At 52.3% G+C, this 21,300-nt stretch overlaps 1 protein-coding gene across 1 annotated transcript in view; it reads right to left on the bottom strand.

Moving 5' to 3' along the window:
* HERC1 (HECT and RLD domain containing E3 ubiquitin protein ligase family member 1) overlaps window positions 1-21,300 on the bottom strand; it is a 65,046-nt gene that overhangs the window by 32,338 nt on the left and 11,408 nt on the right. The window contains exons 14-40 of the mRNA XM_056865669.1: window positions 20,838-20,990; window positions 20,590-20,722; window positions 20,298-20,489; window positions 19,150-19,371; window positions 18,492-18,665; window positions 18,070-18,184; window positions 17,792-17,912; window positions 17,344-17,515; window positions 16,857-17,163; window positions 16,103-16,223; window positions 15,481-15,532; window positions 12,674-12,945; window positions 11,529-11,744; window positions 10,331-10,451; window positions 9,970-10,207; window positions 8,719-8,921; window positions 8,258-8,413; window positions 7,906-8,012; window positions 6,873-6,983; window positions 6,594-6,770; window positions 5,737-5,976; window positions 5,564-5,647; window positions 4,904-5,430; window positions 3,391-4,166; window positions 2,231-2,429; window positions 1,324-1,484; window positions 203-319 (exon numbers count right to left, since the gene is read on the bottom strand). Of these exons, the coding sequence (XP_056721647.1) occupies window positions 203-319; window positions 1,324-1,484; window positions 2,231-2,429; window positions 3,391-4,166; window positions 4,904-5,430; window positions 5,564-5,647; window positions 5,737-5,976; window positions 6,594-6,770; window positions 6,873-6,983; window positions 7,906-8,012; window positions 8,258-8,413; window positions 8,719-8,921; window positions 9,970-10,207; window positions 10,331-10,451; window positions 11,529-11,744; window positions 12,674-12,945; window positions 15,481-15,532; window positions 16,103-16,223; window positions 16,857-17,163; window positions 17,344-17,515; window positions 17,792-17,912; window positions 18,070-18,184; window positions 18,492-18,665; window positions 19,150-19,371; window positions 20,298-20,489; window positions 20,590-20,722; window positions 20,838-20,990 (5,467 nt within the window). The remainder of the gene's footprint in view (window positions 1-202; window positions 320-1,323; window positions 1,485-2,230; window positions 2,430-3,390; window positions 4,167-4,903; window positions 5,431-5,563; window positions 5,648-5,736; window positions 5,977-6,593; window positions 6,771-6,872; window positions 6,984-7,905; window positions 8,013-8,257; window positions 8,414-8,718; window positions 8,922-9,969; window positions 10,208-10,330; window positions 10,452-11,528; window positions 11,745-12,673; window positions 12,946-15,480; window positions 15,533-16,102; window positions 16,224-16,856; window positions 17,164-17,343; window positions 17,516-17,791; window positions 17,913-18,069; window positions 18,185-18,491; window positions 18,666-19,149; window positions 19,372-20,297; window positions 20,490-20,589; window positions 20,723-20,837; window positions 20,991-21,300) is intronic.

Here is a 21,300-nt window from a genome sequence, read left to right as displayed (position 1 = left end):
CTGCAGGGACAAACTAGCATGACTCCCTTCAGCATAAATTAATTTTTAAAACTGATTTCATTTACATCATTTAATCTAAGCACAGAATTCAGGGCTCCATGGCACAGGAGTAAAAACAGAGCTAGGTGAGCCTCCTTTCTGTGCATGAAAAGCATCCCGCTCTCTCACACTGATGCCCATCCCTGGGTAACAGATGGCTCACCTGTGGCTTCCATCGCTTTTGCAATCTGACGGAGGGAGAATCCCATTTCTAACAAGGGCACGGCAATCGCAGGAGGCGGGGGAGACGTCGAAAGGCGGCTGCTTGGATCTGACAGAGCTGCGGTTGGGGGAGACAGCCGTCACGGCGGGTCAGCAGCACCCCCCAGGGCTCGCCCTCCCAACATTTCCTGCCACGTGTTTGATCGGTCAAGCGCGAGCGGCTCTCAGCACTCGGGCTCCAAAGAGGAGGAGGAGGACAGAGGAGGAGTGTAACCAAAGGACTCAAAACTTTAAAGTCTGCAATTGCCCAGCTCTTACTAATTCCACTCGTCTTTGAGATTAGGTGCCCTGTGGCACAGAGTGGTAAGCTGCAGTACAGCAGTCAAAAGCTCTGCTCATGACCTGAGTTCGATCCCGACGGAAGTCGGTTTCATGTAGCCGGCTCAAGGTTGACTCAGCCTTCCATCCTTCCACGGTCGGTAAAACGAGTACCCAGTAAAGTGTAGATGACTGGGGAAGGCAACGGCAAACCACCCCATAAACAAAGTCTGCCTAATAAACGTCGGGATGTGATGTCACCCCATGGGTCAGGAATGACCCGGCGCTTGCACAAGGGACTACCTTTACCGTTTTTCAGAGATTAATTAGAACTTCTGGCTGCGCAGATGAAAAGGTGCTATTTAAGGAGACACCAGGGAAGACAAGGAAGTTCAGCTATTGTTCATGCTTAAACATTATTGGGGAAAATATCTGTAAACAAGCAACTGAGGAAAGCTGTTGCGGGCCCTTTCTCTCTCATGGCCACTCTTTAAAGAGAAATCAAGATGCAGGTAGCATGGCTGTTCAGATAAATTTAGAGAAAATGTACTGCAGCCTTATTACTCATGTATAGATCATTTTAAAGTTGCAGAACCCTTTACAATCATTCCCATGTTTCGTCCGCCAAACAACCCTGCAGGGAGACAACTCATGCTCCGGCTGGGACTGGAGGGAGAAGCTGCATCTTTGTCCAGAGCAAAGACAATTCAGAGTTCGAAGGACGTCAGAAGGCCCAAGTGAAGTTGCAAGAACTTAGATCACCTGAAGCGCTGAGCCTGTTAGTGGACATCAGGACCGGCCTACCTGTGCGGTTGGTGGGCCTGGCAGACTGCGAGTCGGGAGAGGTAAGGCTTTGCCTCCGGCCCACCTCGTCAGAGGGAGAGGTCGGCAAGGAGGAAATGGGTGGCGTCTGCGCACGTCTCGTCGGAAGCACCGTCGTTGTTGGGTAGCTGGAGAACATTTGCCTTTGGAAAAGGAAAAAAGCAAGCTTACACCGAGGACAGGATGCACCCAGCCTCCAAACTAAATTCCTGGCTCTTGGACAGCACCAGGCAACACCTACAATCTAGTAAGGAGGCTTCTTGGGATCGTGGAAAACGATTACTGGATCCACTTGCCGCATCTCTCCTTGCCTACACTAAAAACTGCTACCCTGAACGGTTTGGGGATACAGTGAAGAGAGGTGCCAAAGTATCAGCAGCCAGATTGCTAGAGCTTTAGACCAGCGGTCCCCCAACCCTTTTTGAACCAAGGACAACTTTCTGACACAGGGCAGTGGGCGCAAATACAATATGGCTGCCACAGGGGGCCAAGCAAAGCATAAAATGTGAGTGAGTTAAGAGTTATACATAGCTCTAATAGTAACTCCAATGGCCAATCAGAAGCCCGGCTGGGCAAAAGCCCCACCGGGCTCCACCCACTTCCAAAAAGCAAGAAAAATGTTGGCAGGCCCCATGGTGGAGAAGAGCATTCTGCTGCTTGAACTGGCTGGGAAAGAGACACACTTGAAAAGGGACACACACACACACACACCCCGTGCTACCTCTCACTCGCTCTTCTCCATATATGTTCAGTTTTTTAAAATTTGCAAATATTGTCAGAAAATGAGAACTTGTCTCTAAAAAAAAAACCTAACACAGCCTCAGGGAAGCAAGTGACAAAGGCCTTCCTGACTCATTTACGGGAAGGCAGATCACAAGTCTGCCCGTACCTAAGGAGGCTGAGGGGCATCACGCCGGGCGACTCTGGGGCAGGCACCGTTTCCGTGTCCGTGACAGGTGTGGTGGCTGTGGTGGTGTCTTCCAGAGAGCTGCTCATGAAAGAGGTTGTGCTGGAAGCAGAAGGACTCGTTGTGACGGGGGTCTGAGCCTGCTGAGCCGGGTCGCTTTCTTCCACTTGCTGATCCAATTCTGCAGAATCAACATATGTCACCTCGCTGGTGCCCGGAAAGACACACAAGCGCCAGCAATTCTAAAGCTTTGACACTAAAGGTGAAGGCTAAAGGGGGGCTCGCTGCTGCATCATGAAGCAATCCCCCCCTTCACTGGAATCTGAACCCAGAACATATGAACATATGAGTTATACTGCCTTCTACTGAATCAGACCCTCAGTCCATCAAAGTCAGTATTGCCTACTCAGACCGGCAGTGGCTCTCCTGGGTCTCAGGCAGATGGAGATGCCGGGGATTGAACCAGGGACCTTCTGCATGCCAAGCAGAGGCTCTACCGCTGAGCCACAGCCCTTCCCCTGAGACATCAAGCAAGGCTCCAACCAACCAAAGGCTCACTGATGCCAGCATCGAGCAAACTGAAGTAAGCCAGAGGGGCAGCGTTGGGAAAGCCCAATAGCAGGGCAGGAAAGCACCAGACCCCCCCCCCCCCGGCTGCCAGTCTCGGCCAGCTTTTAGCAGTCACATGGGAGGGACAGCGCCCCCCCCTTAACCACAGGGCAGAACGATACACTGACATGAGGAAACTGTTCCTTTTCCCCAATGACTTTTTAAAAGCAGGAATGCAGCCATGGAAGGGAAGGCCAGAGCCGTCTCACGCTGCTTTCCCACTGAATGCTGCCACAGGCCCCCAATTTATTTCTGCCCACGCTGTGAACAGTCCCCTTCCGCTAATCTGAAGCCTGAGCAGGCAATACTGACACTGATGGACCAAAAGTCTAATTCAGCATAAGGCAGCTTCGTGTGCGTGTGTTCAAGGACCAGCAGGCACTGGAGGGGAAAAAAACACGCATTGCCCACTCTGGTTGGCAGCTGCTCTCCCAGATCTCAGGCAGCTTCTTTGGCACTTAGTGACAACCAAGACAGCCAGCTGGCCAACGTGCAAGGTCAAACATTCAAATTAGAGGCTATTCAGGAGGTACCTGGTTTAACTCTGCTGCCATTCTGGTCCTCCAACAGCCCGTGAACCACCAGCTTGTAGATCATGGCTTGCGCCCGCTCCAAATCCGCCAGCCCGAGCGCCCTCTTGATGGGAGAGCGCATGACTGCCCGCTTCACCATGTGGCGCATCAAGAACTGCAAGGCAGCGCGCATTTCAACGTCTTCGTGAACGATGGGAGAACTGGCACAGTCGGAGTTGTGGCCGCTCTCTGCCAAGACTTTCGGGATTAGCAACAGCTCAGCGTATTTACTGCAACTGAGAAGAGTGCTGAGCGATTTCATGGCACTGAGGTAAAGATAGGAGAGCTGCACCGCTCGGATTTCTGATTGTGCCACGTCATGATTCTTGGACGCGTGCTCATGATTCTTCCTTTTGCCCTCAGCATTCGGATGCTGGCAATCCATACCTAAGGAAACAGATTCTAAAGAAAAGGAAGCCATCTCGCTGTCCGATTTTGAACTGGTAGCTCCGTGTCCTTTGACCTCCTCGGCGCTTGGCACCAACCGGGCCTCCAAGGCAGAGTCTGTTTCCGCTTTCAGGTCCACCTCTCCCTTGTCTTCCGCCTCGTGCTTGTGTTTCTTCTCGTGGCGCTTGGCGCTGGGCTTCCCTGGGTCTTCGTAGATGCCCGTCAGGAAGGTCAGGTCCAGCAACACGGCGGCTGTCAGCCCCCGGAACCTCCCAACATCAAAGGGCAGGGACTCACAAGGCTCCAGGTTATACAAGGGCGTATCACTAGGCGACCAAAAAGTTGGGAAGCTTTAATAAAGACCAGAATGACACAGGAAGAAGCAAGTGAGGGATAGACAGGAGGAAAGCACAGGAAATAATGTAGGCAAAATGAGACGTAAAATATACTGAATCAAAAGCTATAACGAACCAACGGTCCAAAAAAGTAAACGTAAGAAACGAAGGGAAAAGAAATCAGGTTGTGATCAGATTGTGGGGAGAGGTGACACTCAACACAACGGTAACGAGAGCCACGCCACGCGTTGTCAAGATGGAACACGCCGCTCTAACCCACCCTCATCAAGTCAATGGCTAAGAAATAATCGGTTGGACACACGGGTTTGGGAAAAGGCATGCTCTCCAAGGAGAGAACACAACAAAGCGCAACCAATCGATGGTGCACAAGCTCCTGTGAGCCATAGCCTGCTTCCCCGTGAGTCCCCAAACCACCCCCAAGGTCCTTGTTTTTTGTTTTGTTGCCTCTCTGGAATTTCCCATGCCGTAACTGGCATTATTCACCTTTCCTTCAAAACTGCACAAACCTCTCATGTGTAACCACAAGATGGAAAAGGCCTCCAATCAGCCTCTTGAAAACCACAGCGCCTCAATATTTGTAATCAACTGAAATTTATTCCTAGGCTGTTCTCTGCGACCTCTGACTGGCTACCGATATGAGCAGCTGCCGCCACACTTTTAAAACATGAGTGCCATGTTCTAAGCCCCCACCGTTGGGATCTCTCCCCGAGCCAATACTGAGCACACTGTACCTGATGGTGATCTCCGCTTCGTCCCACTGGACCTTGGCGGACGTGCTGCCTTCTTTGACCACGCCGAGCAGGGTGGCATGCCGCCCAGTTTGCTTGTGAACGCACCGGCCCCCCACGCGGAGCCCCGCGTCGACTCCGCCAATCACGGCCAGCACGGGCCACACCTCCACGCAGAGGGTCTTCAGCTGGAGCTCGGAGAGGTCGGCCAGCCCGTGCCGGCTGCCATGCTTGCCCTTCTCCTCCTCCTTGCCCTCCTCCTTCTCCTCGCGGGCCTCGTTCTCATCTCGGCTCTGGAGGGAGCGGCTCTTCTTCAGCTTCTGGCCTCCCTCTTTGAGGCACCCTTTGATCTTGCGTAGCCGCTCCATCATCTTCTTGTTGATGCAGTGCGTCCACCGGTCCGTCCGGTGGAGGATGCGGATGAGCTGGATCGTAGCCTCCGCAAGCACGGTGGCAACGGGGCTGCAGATGGGGTCCCCTGGCAGCAAGTCCCTTGGGGTGCCGCGCATCTGCATGTCACAGATTTTGACCTAGACAGACACACAAAGACACACACATGCTGAGATGCACACCTTCTCTCCCCCCTCCACTCACCATCCACCTAACAGGCCCTTGTCAAGCAGAGTGAAAATGTTTGGCCACTATTGCTAACATTTCAGTTACCTTTTCTCCAGGGTTGCTGCTATAAAACATCACACAAGGGTATAATTCTGCAGCATCCACATCTTCAAAGGCCAGCTTTGGCTCCTGACGGAACACACAACAAAAAGTCACATGAAGTGAGCAGAAGAGCAGGAGTTCACCCCTCTGTTTCCAAAGAAGCAGCAGCTCCCTACCTCTCCGTTATAGCCAAACGAAATGGTTCTGGCTTCCATATCCAGCACGCAGGTGATGAAGTCCCCTTGGGTGAAACTGGTCAGCGTCAAGGTCTGCTCCCCGTTGTGGTAGAGATTGCCACTATACGCTCTGTACAGCCACATGTCGGAGGTTGTGCGGTGATTAAAATCATGGACTGGCCAGCGAGACACGCCGACGCACGTGCCTTCGTTGCCTCGGTTCTCCTTCACAATGTAGAACTAGGAAAAAGGTGGTACAAGCACCCACAACAAGAGTCAGCAGCACCGTAACCATGCAGAAGGAATGAGGATAATCAGTTTTGGACTTGAAAAGCCCCTCCCCACTAGCAAATACACTGCTTAAAGGAATTTGCTTCCAGGCTAAAACAAGGAGCACTGACAGATTTCTAGAAATTCCCAGCCCTGAATCTGGCATTAGGTGCCGGGTTCAGAATGAGCTGCAATATTCCTCCGCGCTTGGCCAGAACCCACTGGGGCTCTCCAGAGGCTTCGAGGCCCGAGGGCAGACAAGCTGCGGCCCCTGGCTCCCACAGAGCCCAGCAAATCATGGCTCCAACCTGAAGCTTCCAAAACCCGAGTCTGGCTTGCGAGGGTCACACATCCCTGCACAAGCTCCCTGCCCAGATTTGGGTTACCAATTGAAATCTCCTGCAATGCTATGGGAACCACAGTCCCCAGATGTTTCCCCTCCTCCAGCTCCATTCTGAGTCTCAGACACTGCTCGGAGGGTGAAAACTCCCCAAAATTGTTGTCCCCAAATATCAACACAGATTTATCAGCAGGCTGCACTTGGTGGGTCATCTCAAATGTTAATGCGTGCCTTTTATCCTTCTTACCTTCCACTGGTAGCAGCCAGAAGTGACTCCAGTGGACGCCAAGCCGTAGCCTTTCCCTCCGCTGCCATGAGTCAAGATCTGCCCGTTCTCCACTAAGCAGCACTGCGCTTTCTCCGGATCGAAGGACACTTCCTGGATGGGGAGGTTCTCGTCCTCCTCTTCAGATTCTCCCTGCTTCTATCAGAAACAGAATGTAAACCCCTCAGAACGGGGCTCAGTCAAGGAAATCTAAGTAGGGGGAAAGGAGTGAAAAGCGCGAGGAGCAACAGAAGTTCCTACCTGCAGCTTCATCTCTTGCTCCTTCTCCTTGATCTGGACGACGTGCTTGGCTTGAGCCACTGGGCTCTCCCACATGCAGTCCGACAGAAGGGAGAAGAGCCGCTCCACCACCTGGCGGACGTCATTTCAAAACAACCGCATTTCAGCACGTCAAAGATAAATTCATGACTATCAATAGAATTCCTGTTCATTGTATTTAATTTGTCAGCTAGCATTTAACATAACATGGTATTATTAATTTATAACCATTTTCCCTTTTCTGTATACATAACAAAAAAGGGGGGATTCAAATCTTACACACAGGCAGTTTTAGTGCTGGAGTTTTTGTAGAATGCTCCCGTCCAGCTATATCAACAGTGAAATTCTCTGTCTGTTCTTTCTACTACGTTCGCCTTAGTCAGAAACTGTATTTCCAATCACATCAACCTGCCAACTCCTTTACAATTAAGTCCCTGGATTGGATTCTACCAGCTTTTCAGCTGACGCAAGAGGGAAGTGCCCTCGCTCGACTCCCCTCCCCACTGGAGCCCCGTCCCACATGCCTTTCTGTTCAGGCCAGCTCCACAAGCTATGCTGTAGCCTGGGGGAGGGCGGGGCCCTCATCCCTCTTCTGCCCATGGAAAAGCTGGCCGGATCCCACCCTTTGCATGAAGACATGTGGAAGCCCTTTCCCACTATTCAACATGATGTGATCATTTTGTGGAAGATCTGACAGACAGCACCAACCGCAGAAGCGACTGGCAGCTTGGCAGGGGGTCAAATCAGTGGTGCCATCCTTTGGAAGGGGCCAAGGCTGCTGGAATTGCCCCGATCCTTCAGAGGCAGTGATTTATATCTCGCTGGTTTTTACCTTCCTGCCCCGCCCCCCCTTCGATCGTGGCCTTCAAGGCAGAATAGAAAAGAGAGAGTTCCCAGGAAGTCTTCCCCTCCAGGGACTAAACAGACCCATATCTGTGGAGCAACAATGGTACCATCTGGCTGCACCCCTTAATTACTCAAGGTTTAGTTGTAGAACACTGCAAGCAGTCCAGACCTGTGCCATCTGATCATCCTCCACGCCCGATTCACATGCAGGCAGGACAGCCTCTAGAACGTGTAATGCAAGCAGCCGGGTTCTCAAGTTGCCGACCAAGGGCACACCTGAAGGAGGAAGCGGGAGAATTTTAAAACCAGACGTAACCACAACAAATCAGAAATACATCACCTGTGCCAGAATGTACAAGTCACATAGCCAGAATGTGTCACATAGCCAGAATGCACAAGTCATATACGAAGTGTGATCCCGTAGCTACTTACTGGACAGACAAGATCCGTGCTTAAAAATTCTACCCAGAAAAACTGGACATTTCCAAGTATAACAGTTGTAGGAGATGATTCGGTCATACCTGAGCAGCATTTCTGAGAGGCGATGTTCAGAAGCACCTCCGTCCACTTGGGAGAGGCCATTTTGGACTGAATGGCCTTGGAGGAAACAACCCTTCTCAGGAAAACTAAGAAGTCTCCCAGGTGCAGCTCCGCAGCGTGCTGTTTCCGGAGGGCCACTGTGGGGTTATCCAAAAATGCATCATGCACACAGAAAACAGGTTCCTGTTACTGCCCTACGTGGGCCAAGGGCGCGGCTCCATGGAAGGTAGCTTCCCACGATCACGGCAAAGGCATCCAAACGAGCCAACATTTCTATCGGTACGATACGGATTGCATCTTTTACTGTTGCTGTGGGGAAGTTGGTGCTTGCACGGGTCTCACAGGGGCCACACGAGCAGAGCAACTGACCATCAGTGCAAAGATCCCTCCCCACCACAACCCCCCCCCCAAAGAAGCAGAATGAGGGCAACTTGGTACCTACCTCTGAAGTCCTTCCTCTCACTCTCTCCGTTGGCCTCAGCCTTTTCCTCCTCCTCCACCTCCTCCTCCTCTTCCCCGTCTTCTTTCTCCCCAAAGGAAGCCAGAAGCATCACTCCGGCTTGCGACAGGAGGTTTTTCAGCTGGCTGCACAGCAGATCCAGCAGAGACTGGACCACTTTGGGACTCAGTTTGTCGGCGTAGGTGCTGCGCAGAGATGTAAAGATCAGCAGCCATGGGAAAGAGGAAGGGGTTGCTCCTGCAGCTCTGAGAAATGCTGCCAAGCCCTATGGAGCCTCCCCCAGGGAAAGATGTGGGCAGCTCACGGAGAGAAAGAGGAGGAGCTAGCAGGGAGAGCCTTGGACTGAACTACCCTTGCAAACAGCAGCCAGAATCACCGGTGGGGGAGACCATTTCTGGGGCTCCCTGTCATCACCAAGCCCCAGCAACGCAGCTCACATGACAAGAGCCAGAAGGAGCCTGCCCCTACTTTTGGGAGGAGTCATTCCCCCATCTTCTAGGAGTAAAAGGGGAACAGTAGAAAAGTCTTGAAATCTCTGGCAGCGGAAGCAAACCACCATGCCGCTGATCTCCTTTTCCCTTCCCAGAAAGGGGAGAAACACAGCTCTTTGGTTCATGCACCATTTATAGAATCATAGAGTTGGAAGGGAGGGACCACCAGGGTCATCTAGTCCAACCCCCTACACAATGCAGGAAATTCCAAACTACCTCCCCCCCCCCACACACACACCCCAGTGACCCCTACTCCATGCCCAGAAGATGGCCAAGATGCCCTCCCTCTCATGATCTGCCTAAGGTCATAGAATCAGCATTGCTGAGATGGCCATCCAGCCTCTGCTTAAAAACCTCCCAGGGAAGGAGAGCTCACCACCTCCCAAGGAAGCCTGCTCCACTAAGGAACCGCTCTGACTGTTCTTCCTAATATCTAGACGGAAAGTCTTCTGATTTAATTTCAACCCATTGGTTCTGGTCTGACCTTCTGGGGCAACAGAAAACAACTCGGCACCCTCCTCTATATGACAGCCCTTCAAGTACTTGAAGATGGTTATCATATCCCCTTACATGCATGTACCATCAAGTCCAACCGACTCACAGCAAGGGGGTTTCAAGGCAAATGAGAAGCAGAGGTGGTAGGCCATTGCCCTCCTCTGCAGGGCCTTCCTCGGTGGTCTCCCACCACAGAACAGTGTTTGCGGACAGCTGTAAAAGGGGCAATTTAGCCATTTGCGCTTACCCGGTGGTGATGGCGAGGATCTGAAGGAGCCTGGTGCTGGCTACTTTTAAAGCTGTGCTGAGCTGGGAGATGCCGCTCTTGGGCAGGAGCTGCAGGGGCTGGCCAAGCATGGTGTCTGTGCCGCACAACTGGGACAGGACATTCAACAAGCCGGTGGAAATGGCCAAGGAGACGTCGACAGGCTGGTAATGGACGCTCAGGGCAAACACGGTCACCAGCAGGAGGCGCTGCTGGGCCTCTAACACACACACACACAAAAGAAGAGAGGGGTTAAAAAAACAGAGATTAGCAGGACCTCAAAATTGGCATGGCTTTCCATCAACAAGGAAAGGATGCAGGCCGCCCACTCTCGCCTCCTTACCTATGTGGTGCTTATTTGCCTGGAGAGCTCTTTCCAGCGTTGCGGATAACTGCTGATAAATCTTGTGCACGGCCACCTGTATTTCAGTCTGGATGCTCCTTTTCGCTGCCCTGATGCCATCCTGTGACAAAACAGATCCCCACCCATGAATCCTCAAGATCGCGCAAATGAAAGGGGGAAAAGTCATCCAAAAGATTCAGAACACAGGACACACGGCCAGCCTGGTGCCGGACTGCTGGCTGGAAGGAAAAAGACCAAAACACGAGTCCTGAGCAGGTCCTACACTGTGCTGAAGAGACCCGAAGTCGGTCTCCATCTCACGCTGCCCACCCCCCACTCCCAGGGACTCCCTAGCCTCACTCATAGAATTATAGAGTTGGAAGGGACCACCAGGGTCATCTAGTCCAACCCCCTGCACAATTCAGGAGATTCACAACTACCTCCCCCCCACACACACACACAGTGGACCCCCCCCCACCACCACTCCATGCCCAGAAGATGGCCAAGGTGCCCACCCTCTCATGGTCATAGAATCAGCATTGCTGACAGGCGGCTGTCTAGCCTCTGCTTAAAAACCTCCAAGGAAGGAGAACTCACCCGAAGAAGCCTGTTCCTCTGAGGAACCGCTCTGTTAGGAAATTCTTCCTAATGTCTAGACTCATACAGATGCCCAACACAGGCGGGCGCCACTGGCGCTCCTGAAGACACAGGACTTTCCAAAAAAACTGCCATCAGCTTAGGTAGCATGGCGCATGTCATCAGGAATATCTGAACACCGGAGCAAAATCTAACCAGAATTTATTTGGGTGCTTTGTAAAAAAACAAAGAAAATTGGGACTTTTTGCCCCCCACCTGGGATGCAAACCAGGACTAAGCCTTACTTTATAATTCCAGGATCTTTTAAAGCACCCACAATTTAGACATCACAAACTGTGGCTAGACCGAAGCCTTCCTATATCGGAAAGTTTCCGTTCCCCTTGGCCCTATAATTGGGGGTGGGGAGGGGTGCAAGAGGCTGAGGATTTCAGGCTCGTTCGCAGCCAAACTGTGGCTGGACCGAACGCAGCCTTTCTGTTCCCGTCTCAACTCTGGCCAGCTACTGGTTTTAAAAACGGAAATTCTCTCTGCATGAAAGGAGACAGGATGCAAACGTTTGACCAAAGTTCTCCCCCCCACCCCCCACCCCAGGATCCCTTACCTGATAGTGATGGAGTCGGACGCTCTCCCCTTTGGCTCCTGCCTGCCCGACGGTGCCCAAGCCGAAGCACCCGGCCAGGAACTGAAGCCTCACCGAAGTGAGAAGCGAAGAAGATGGGAACCCCGGCCCTTGGCGGCTCCCTCCGGAGGGGGGGCTGCCTTTCTCTTCCATCCCAGAAAGCAGCACCAGGATCTGGTGGAGAGCTTCCAAACGCAGCTAAAAAACAACAACAGATTTTCAAACAGTATTTGGCACAGACTCCGAGGGAGACAAAATGACTCACGTGCATGGATATCAATACAGAGCTAGATCTGTATACACATACACACACTGCACAAGAGGTCAACTGACAACGGCAATTCAGGAACAGAAGACAGGAACAAATAAAGAAGAGAGGGGGGGGGCTCGCCACACAGCACCAGCAAGGAGAGCAGCCTCCGGGGCTTGCAAAAGGCCCCCTTCTTTCCCAGCCAGCTGCAGGTGCGGAAAACAGCCGGGCTCGGCAACATCCTCCGGCTTCTTTGCGTTCTTGGAATCATAGAGTTGGAAGGGACCACCAGAGTCATCTAGTCCAACCCCCTGCACAATGCAGCAAATTCACAACTACCTCCCCCCCCCACACCCCCAGTGACCCCTACTCCATGCCCAGAAGATGGCCAAGGTGCCCTCCCTCTCATGAACTGCCTACGGTCACAGAATCGGCATTGCTGACCGATGGCCATCTAGCCTCTGCTTCAAAACCTCCAGGGAAGGAGAGCTCACCACCTCCTGAGGAAGCCTGTTCTATTGAGGAACCGCTCTTAACTGTTAGAAAATTCTTCCTAGTGTCTAGATGGAAACTCTTTTGATTTAATTCCAGCCCGTTGGTTCTGGTCCGAACTTCTGGGGCAACAGAAAACAACTCAGCACCCTCCTCTATATGACAGCCCTTCAAGTACTTGAAGATGGTAATCATATCCCCTCTCAGTCTTGTCAAAGAACCAGGGACTTTCTGCATGCCAAGCAGAAGCTCTCCCACCAAGCAAAGGGGTGGAAGGACCAGAAGGGTCAGCACATTGGAAAAAAAACCCTCCCCAGGCACCAGCCACCCGCGGACACAGGACGCCAGGGGAGGAAGCATCCCGCAGTCGAAAGGAAGAGCTCACCTCTGCTCTCAGCTGCTGCTGCTCCATGGCGACAATGTAGGCCTGGGGGCTCGTCGACATACTTTCCTCAGGCTCCTTGAAGCCTGGGGGGTTGCCCACGTCCCCGCTCACAAAGCTGACGACGTTCTCGATCAACGTGTGGACCCCGACGGATCTGGTGAAGTCCACATCCGACTCCCCGAAGGAGCAAGCGGAGCTGTACAGCCAGTCCCTGCTGTGCCTCAGCCGCGTCCATGAGTCGCTCAGGGCTTCCATGGGGCTGTGGACGACCCCTAGAAACACACCGGAGGGCCTCCGTCAACTCCCCTTCACTGACACCGGTTGGAAAAAGAGGAGGGGGAGGAGGAGACGACACGAGAAATGACCGAGCAGCTTGCGACTCAGACAGATGGGAAGGGGGGCTCCTGCCGTACCATGCACATAGTTAGCGAACTACACCACAAAAGGGGGAGGGGGTGCTTCAGCTGTGGTTTTGCCGCCGCGTCTCCTTAAGCAACAAACACGGCGCCACAGAAGGAGAGGAAAGGCAAAACCCACTCAAACTGCTCAGCTGAAAGCCAGAAGAGCGGACACAGACGGCCAGCAAACGAAACAAACCACTCATGGTTATGGGGAAAAGAACAGATGGCCACCCAATAAATTGGGCACTTGGGTCTTTTAAAAATTTAAATACGGTACGTAAAGCAAGGATCATGTTTCGCTCAGGTTGTTATACCGTTATGGGCCAAGCCAGGAGGGGGGGTGAGTCTGAACTTGCTTTGAATGAAATATTGATGGAGGTTAAAGGGACAGGGGGAGGGCAAGATAAAGATTTGATGAAGAGCAGGCAAACTCTTTCCTTCACAGACCGAAGATCCCAAGGAGGAGGACTCTGAGATACTCCGGAGTCCCCACAGTGCCACATTGTGGCCGGAGGGCTGAACTTGGACCAGGGAAACGGAACTGAACCAAACGTCAAAGTCGTTCCAGCAGGCTGGACTTACTTTGGTATACGTTCACTGTGTGTTTGTGTGGGAAGGGGGTTTCCACATGATCTGATTTAGCAAGCTCTTGTGTTACTCAAGGATCTAAATTAGTCTACCCCAGTATGTTCTATCTGACAGGCTGCGCGTCTCACAGCCCCACCCGAGAGGGTCACAGATGGGAGAGGTCTTTCCCCCACAATCAGTGGGGACGCCAGGGAATGAATGAGGTTTCTGCCAGATGTAAAACATGCGCTTTCTTTACCCTCTCAGCTATGACCTCCCGAACATAGACAGAAACATGCTAAGACATTCTCAGCACTTCCGATATTAGCTTAAGATCAAGAATATTCACAGCACAATTCTTGAACAATAGGCAGGAGAATAACTAAATGCGTTTTCTTGTCCTCGTCTGCCAGTTTCTAGTAATGGAATTTCCAAAATGAATGTGGAGCAGCTGCAATACATATTTTATAAAAATATAAAATATGCAGGCAAGCTAGAGAGAAAATAAAATCATAACATGCCGTCATGTACTTGCTTGACGCTCTTCTTTTTTCTGGGGCTCAACTGGCCAAAAAGGAGTAAACACACTACCACACAAGAATCAGAAGACAAAGAGAGACAGTTGGGTACAGAAGGACAACACTCAGCAAATCGGCATTCTGCCCACTCGTGGCAAACAGTTTTAAGGCGATGGGGACGGGACGACAACATTAACATTTTAACGGTGCCCCTGAGCGTGCGCCTCCTAAAACCGCCTGCATTCAAGAACCAACATGACACTGCACCGCTTTGTATGCCCGCAAGCATGCAAATCTTTGCGCAGCTGGACTTGGGCCCTTCTGGAAAACCAAGTTCTTCTTCCCTACTGGAACATTAGGCATTGAAAAGGGATCTACTGCTGGATTTTGGTATTTGTTGCTTGCTACCCAGGGAACATGAAACTTGTTCGCCCCCCCACCCAACAAACAAATGCATCTCTGGTTTTGAGACGCAGTCCGGCTCAAAACCAGATTCTGGGTTCAAACGAAGAACATAAGAACATAAGAAAGACCCTGCTGGATCAGACGAAGGCCCATCAAGTCCAGCAGTCTGTTCACACAGTGGCCAACCAGGTGCCTCTAGGAAGCCCCCAAACAAGACGACTGCAGCAGCACCATCCTGCCTGCATTCCACAGCACCTAAGATAATAGGCCTGCTCCTCTGATCCTGGAGAGAATAGGGATGCATCATGACTAGTAGCCATTTGGACTAGTAGCCATGGATAGCCCTCTCCTCCATGAACATGTCCACTCCCCTCTTAAAGCCTTCCAAGTTGGCAGCCATCACCACATCCTGGGGCAGGGAGTTCTACAGTTTAACTATGCATTACGTGAAGAAATGCTTCCTTTTATCAGTTCTGAATCTCTCCCCCTCCAGCTTCAGCAAATGACCCCACATTCTAGTATTATGAGAGAGGGAGAAAAGCTTCTCCCTGTCCACTCTCTCCAAACCTCTCTCATGTGGAGGATGCCACACTTGTTAGGGCCAGCTCTGTCCCTTACTGATATTGTCCCTGTGACAAAAGGCAGCTTGGGATGTGCTCTGGGAGGCACGTGCAGCTCCCAGAGAGAGGTGGCGAGGTCCAGAGGCGTCCCAGGGACCGTGTGAATCAGCAGCAAGCCCTAGAACACTTCCCAGAATCCTCTGTAGCAGCAGCACACCAGAACTTCCACAACTGGCAGCAGTCACAAAAGGAAGAGGTTCCCATAAAGCTAGACTGTGCCTGTACAGCACTGGTTTTCAAACAGAGCACTTTAAAAATGTCTGTTTGTGCAATCATTTAATACCAAAAAAAATTACCCCTCTTTCTGTGCGACGACGCCAAGTCCAAATCCACATTTCGCCTTCCGCTCTATAGCAAACAAACAAACAAAAAGGCGTGATTTCTTCCAGCTGTCTAAACGAAGAAGCAGCTTGTCCATTTGTAAGTTACACACTATCCCCAACTAGTGGCGCAAATTGTCCTAACACAACGCACCCGCCCCTAAGGTTTCGTCAGCCAACCTTCCAGACACATTCTGCTGTGAATTTGTACAGCCACCTTTGCAAACCTGAGGCCCACACAATCCTTAAAGAGCTTTAAAAGCCTAGTCGACTTTTGTTGCTGCAAGCCTGAAATGCTCCCCTTTTACTCTCCGTCCTGCAAAGCCTCGTGCGGCTCCTGCTTCCAGCCTCTACCGTATTCAAGACCACAAGTGGATCCTCAAGCTCCAAGTGAGGTGGCGAGGAAGAGGGCTGAAATTCAGGAGGGACACGCCCATGGCACACGTGTCCCTCTTGTGTATTCGGAGGCTGGGGTACACCCAATGCCAGGCCTTTGAACCAGCCTCCCCATCCTACACCACAGCCTGCCGACTCACGGCGCTGGAAGCACATAGCAGCAGTTACACGAGCAACAAGGCGTCCATGGATTTTTACGTACCAGCGAATAACCCTCTTCATCCGATTCAGGCTGAGATAAATCAGATTCACTCCTGGATTTCATCAGTTTGTAACTGGAAGTGGAGTGGACTGACCGAGTCTCTGCAGTAAGACTTTCACTTCTGCCTCACACACACAAAAGAGAGAGAGAGAGAGAGAGAAGCATTTCACATGATCCCCACCAGAATGAGCTGCCACGTCCATTTTCTAGTGTGCCAGTGTGGTGTAGTGGTTAAGAGCGGTGGTTTGAAACGGTGGACTCTGATCTGGAGAACCGGGTTTGATTCCCCCACTCCTCCACATGAGCGGCGGAGGCTAATCTGGTGAACTGGATTTGTTTCCCCGTTCCTGTACACGAAACCAGCTGGGTAAATTTGGGCAAGTCACACTCTCTCAGCCCCACCTACCTTACAGGGTGTCTGTTGTGGGGAGGGGAAGGAAAGGTGATTGAAAGCCCGTTTGAGTCTCCCTTAAGCGGCAGAGAAAGTCGGCATAGAAAAACCAACTCTTCTTTTCCTTTGCTGTTTTCCTAATCTGTGCTGGGAATGGCTCAGCATTCACCTCCTCCCCTCAATTCAGGGAGAGGGCAGCTCCACGCATGAGTCTTCGCTGTCATGTGCAGAAATGGGACCCCCCCCCCCGATTCTTCTTGCAAGCCTCAAACAGCCCACCCCATGTTTGCTCAGCACAGAGGGCTCCTGTTCAAAGACTTCAAACCGCGACCGGGGGCATCGCCAGTCGCTCCGTGGTCCCACCTGGTCATCAGCCCGGTCCCTTCCGGCGTGCCCGCTGACGGCTGCTGCAGCGGCCCCTCCTCTCGCCGCTTCTGCAGCTCCTCCACCACGGGGCTGACGCCCAGGATTAGCAGAGCGCACCGGTGGATCACGGAGTTGCAGGCGGCGGTGTACACGTCCTGGCCCTCGGGGAGGTCTCTGCTGCCTCGGCGCTCCTGCTGGGACTGTGGGGGCTGCTCCTCCGCGCGAGCACCCGCCCCACCGTTTATTCGCTCTCGGTCTCGGCTGCGAGCGACTTCACGGGCTGATAGGAAACATTGAAATATTTCTGTAACATGCAACACAAAAACAAAACAAAAGGTCTTAACGTCTATGCAGAGGTCAAGGGTGAGACAAAATCTTCTTTCCCACTTTACAGATGGACTCCTAACTGGAAGCTCCCTGCATCTTTTCAGCGGGGCTCTCCACTGAAGAGTGCGTGCCCAATTCCGCCCCAGAACCAACTTACTGCCTGCGGTCATAACTTCATGCTCCCTCTCCTCCTCTTCGTCTTCTTGCTCCAGGTGCCCCTCTCCCCGCTCTCTTTCCGCCTGCTCTTCCATTTCTGCTTCTTCATCGATGGTCCGAGTGAAGGAATGCTCCTGGGCATCTTGGTCTGCAGACTCTGGATTTTCTGACATCTGAACACGGTAAGGGAGAAGAGGAATCGAATCAGTACATCAGAAGTGGATTTCCAAGAAGAAGGAACAACAAGTTGCAGGCAGGAACTGTGGCTTTCCTCTTTCCAAGGAAGGAATTACACAACGGCCTCTCTTTCATGTTGCGAACATTTTTAAAAAAATGTTTGCACATTGTTGTTAGCCTCAAAAAAGCGGTCTGATCATGCAGACTTCTGTTTTAAAAGTTTCCCTGAAATGCACAGAAAGTGCACTGTGACAGATTCTCTCCGGCCTCACCCATCTCTCTCTAGAGGACGACCTCGTCTGAATAAGTTCCATGTTCTTGCAAGCGAGTAAACGACTCCGAACTTTGTAGACACTCCGGTACACCTCTACTAGTGCTTTGCCAGGCTGATACCTAAAGACACAACATTTATTTACTTATTTAAAACATGTTTATACCGCCTTCCCACCCAATCAGGGTCTGTAAGGCAGCGCACATTCCATATAGGTGAGAGATGGAGGGCCCACCAAGAAGAGGCAGAAATAACTCAAGCTGTTTTCCAGTTACCTACCTGCTCTCGCCACTCGCTTGACTAAGTAAATTCGTATGTTTGAGCAGAGCAGCAAGAACAAATCGAGACACGGTATCCAAGAGCGACTCGTTGCTTAAGGTGGCACTGTCCCAGTCTAAAGAGGGGAAGGGGGGGGGGAAACAACAACTGATCACTGTTCCCTGAGAAGTCCAAACGGCAGCGATGCTGGTAATACAGCAGCAGAATAGCCTGCTGTTTCGCTCTCAATAACATAAACCTGAATGTCCAGAGATAGAAAACATGGCTTCACCCAAGGCAGGCTGAAAAAGCCTGCAGGGATCCCACCCATCCTCTGAGACGGCCGCAGATCCACATCGCGCCCGTTGCTTCCGCGGGGCCGCTCCAAAGGGGCCAGCCAAGCCCCCGCTGGCCGACCGGCTCCTCCCGCTTCCCAAGCCCACCTTTGCTGATGGCGTAGTCCTGCATGCTCATCCAGAGGCTCCGGGCAGGCTCCTTGGCACAGCCCAAGGCCAAGTCCACAAAGACAGAGACGCCCGGGTGAAGCTTGTAGTCAAACGGCTTCTGCTCTTCGTTGCCAGAGAGGGCGACCTCCAGCAAGGAACTCATGGATTTGTCTAAGGGCAAAGGGAACAAAGAAGAAGTAGTGTTGGTTTTTATATGCCAACTTTCTCTACCACTTAAGGGAGACTCAAAACGGCTTATAATCACCTTCCCTTCCCCTCCCAACAACAGACACCCTGTGAGGTAGGTGGGGCTGAAAGAGCTCTGACAGAGCTGTAACTTGCCCAAGGTCACCCAGCTGGTTTCGTGTGTAGGAGTGGGGAAACAAATCCAGTTCACCAGGTTAGCCTCCGCCACTCACGTGGAGGAGTGGGGAATCAAACCCGGTTCTCCAGATCAGAGTCCACCGCTCCAAACCACTGCTCTTAACCACGACACCACGCCGGCTCTCCAGCAGGTGAATGCACCTGGGGGCCGAAACAATCACCCTCCCAAGGCAGCCCCTCCCAGCTTCAGCATGCAGAGGCTCTTGCTAGCTCCCGCAAGACAGCAACCCCCATGTCCCCGACGCTCTGACTGCAGACCTGAGCAGCTTACCCAGCTGGGGGATATCCATTTCGACGCCATCGCTGAACAGTGGCGTTTTCAGCCAGTAAGCGGTATCTTGTTCCTCGGGGGACACAGGGGAGCCCTGCAGCATTCCACCCAGGCAGCGCCCAATGAGCAGAGTGATTGTCCTCTCCAGGTCCACCAGCCACACCCATGATTGGGCCGGCTGCGGTAAGGGACCACCGGCAGGATCGACAAGCTCGGGCCCACCTGGAAACACAAACCAGCAAAAAAAAAAAAAAAAAAAAACCCAATAATTTTCCATCTTAAAATATTTATAGCAAAAAGTCATCTATTTCAGGTCTGGGAGCTCCAACATGTTACCGCCTGAAACAAGACTCCATTCTCTGCAATTTGCAAATGTCTTCCTGTACACAGCAGGGGTCCTCTGCTGAGATGAGCGGGGGGGGGGGGGGTCCTCTGAGTGAAAGGCACCTCTCCAGGCATCTGAGGGCACTCGGGACTGACACTGGGAGCTCCCTTTTCAGGAGTAAGACTACCCTGCTACCACACCTCGGTTTAATTCCCTTCATAGTTTTCTAAGGACTAATTAAAAAAACCCAGCCTTTATATTTCCGAGTACCTTTTGAAGAATCAAGAAAGGTGCCAGAACTCTGATCAAGGGAAAACCAGAGGGGCCTGCACTGGAGTAAAGAGCACCTCTGCAGCAGTCAGCAGCCTCCACCCCAGGTCCCTTCAGAGGCAGCCAAAGGCTGCTGGGATAACAGAGGCCTCAGCTATAAATTACATAGGAGAGCCATAATCATTTTTTTAAATTCTGAGAAGCAGCTGCTGAGCACTTCCCCCACACACACACACAAACACACAACATTTCCCTGTTAGAAATAACTCACCCCAATCCAAATCCCTCATTCAAGCTGCTCAAAAATAAAACAAGACAAACACTGATGGGATCTCCCACACAGGGCACAACTGAATCCAGAATTGGTCACAACGCACACCCTCAGAAGCAAATCCACTCTGACTACCCCCAGATGAGCCAGTGATCGGTTCCTGGTGGAGGACGCATGCAAGAAAAGGGGCACGTCAAGCCAAATGAAGCAGTGGTTGATCCTGCTTGAATTTCCAAGCACTCGTTTTTGCTTTTTGAAGGGGGGGGAGCAGGGCGGCCATACCGTGAAGAGGCCACTGCAGCTCCTGATCTTCTAGCAGCACGGCAGCAGGCAGCAGTCTATTCAGGCGGTCCAAGGGGGGCAGCAGGTCGAGCAGGTAGCTCAAGAGAGGCCGAGCGACCGACACTGGGAGCAGCAGCAAGGCGTTTGCGATCTGGCAGAGCATGCTTCCCGCTGCGGACACGTAGACCACATCTGCGAGGGAGGGGGGGAAGAGGAGTGTCAGGCAGCCGCTCTGCACCAGAGCTTCCACTTGAGGTTGTGGCGCCACCAGCCCCGGTCACCCCAGATGCACCTCTCAACTTCTCCCCAACGCTGCCGTTCCAAGAGCTTTCCTTCAGCAGAGTGGCCGAGCGTGAGTAGATGTCCGTGGCATGAGGAAGGAGCAGCTGGAGGTGCTTGTGGAGGAGCGCCACGCTGCTGGAGGTCTGGAAACAAGAAAGACCAGCATGGTAGGCGGTCTTGAGCCGAACACAGGCCACGTTTCTCCCCCCCGCTCCCCAAATTAGGCTGGCCGACCTGCCCGGAAGCCAGTTTGCTAACCTCGCTGACACTGTTAATGTGACAGTAAGCCAGGAGCTGTTTCTGCAGGGAACACAGCAGCTCGTGGAGGTGGGCAGGCTGGCTGTTTTCGGAGGAGGACGTCCCGAGCAAAAACTTGTCGCTGTTCTTCTCCAGCTCTCCGAAGGCCTGGTCCTGGGATGGGCAGGAGATAAGTGATACCACTGGGCCACCCACCCAATTAGACGCACCTACGCAGCAGTGTCCCAAACCCAAAGGAGAGCAAGGGCAACGCCTTCTGCCCTGATCCCTGGCAGGAGAAACGCTTGCCCTGCTCACTGCCCCCTCCCCAAAGGCACCCCCAGTTTTTTAACAGGGAGTCACAAAAAGCACCCCCCACACTGCCATTTGGGCTCAGCCCTAACTCAAGAGCACAAAATTATGCCAACTCGAACACATGAAGCTGCCTTCTACCGAATCAGACCCTCCTTGGTCCATCAAGGTC

Source organism: Euleptes europaea, chromosome 20 (assembly GCF_029931775.1).
Source record: "Euleptes europaea isolate rEulEur1 chromosome 20, rEulEur1.hap1, whole genome shotgun sequence".
In the NCBI taxonomy this organism is placed as follows: Eukaryota; Metazoa; Chordata; class Lepidosauria; order Squamata; family Sphaerodactylidae; genus Euleptes; species Euleptes europaea.
The sequence above is the reverse complement of the archived record's forward strand: the minus strand, read 5'-3'. Positions and strand labels throughout refer to the sequence as shown.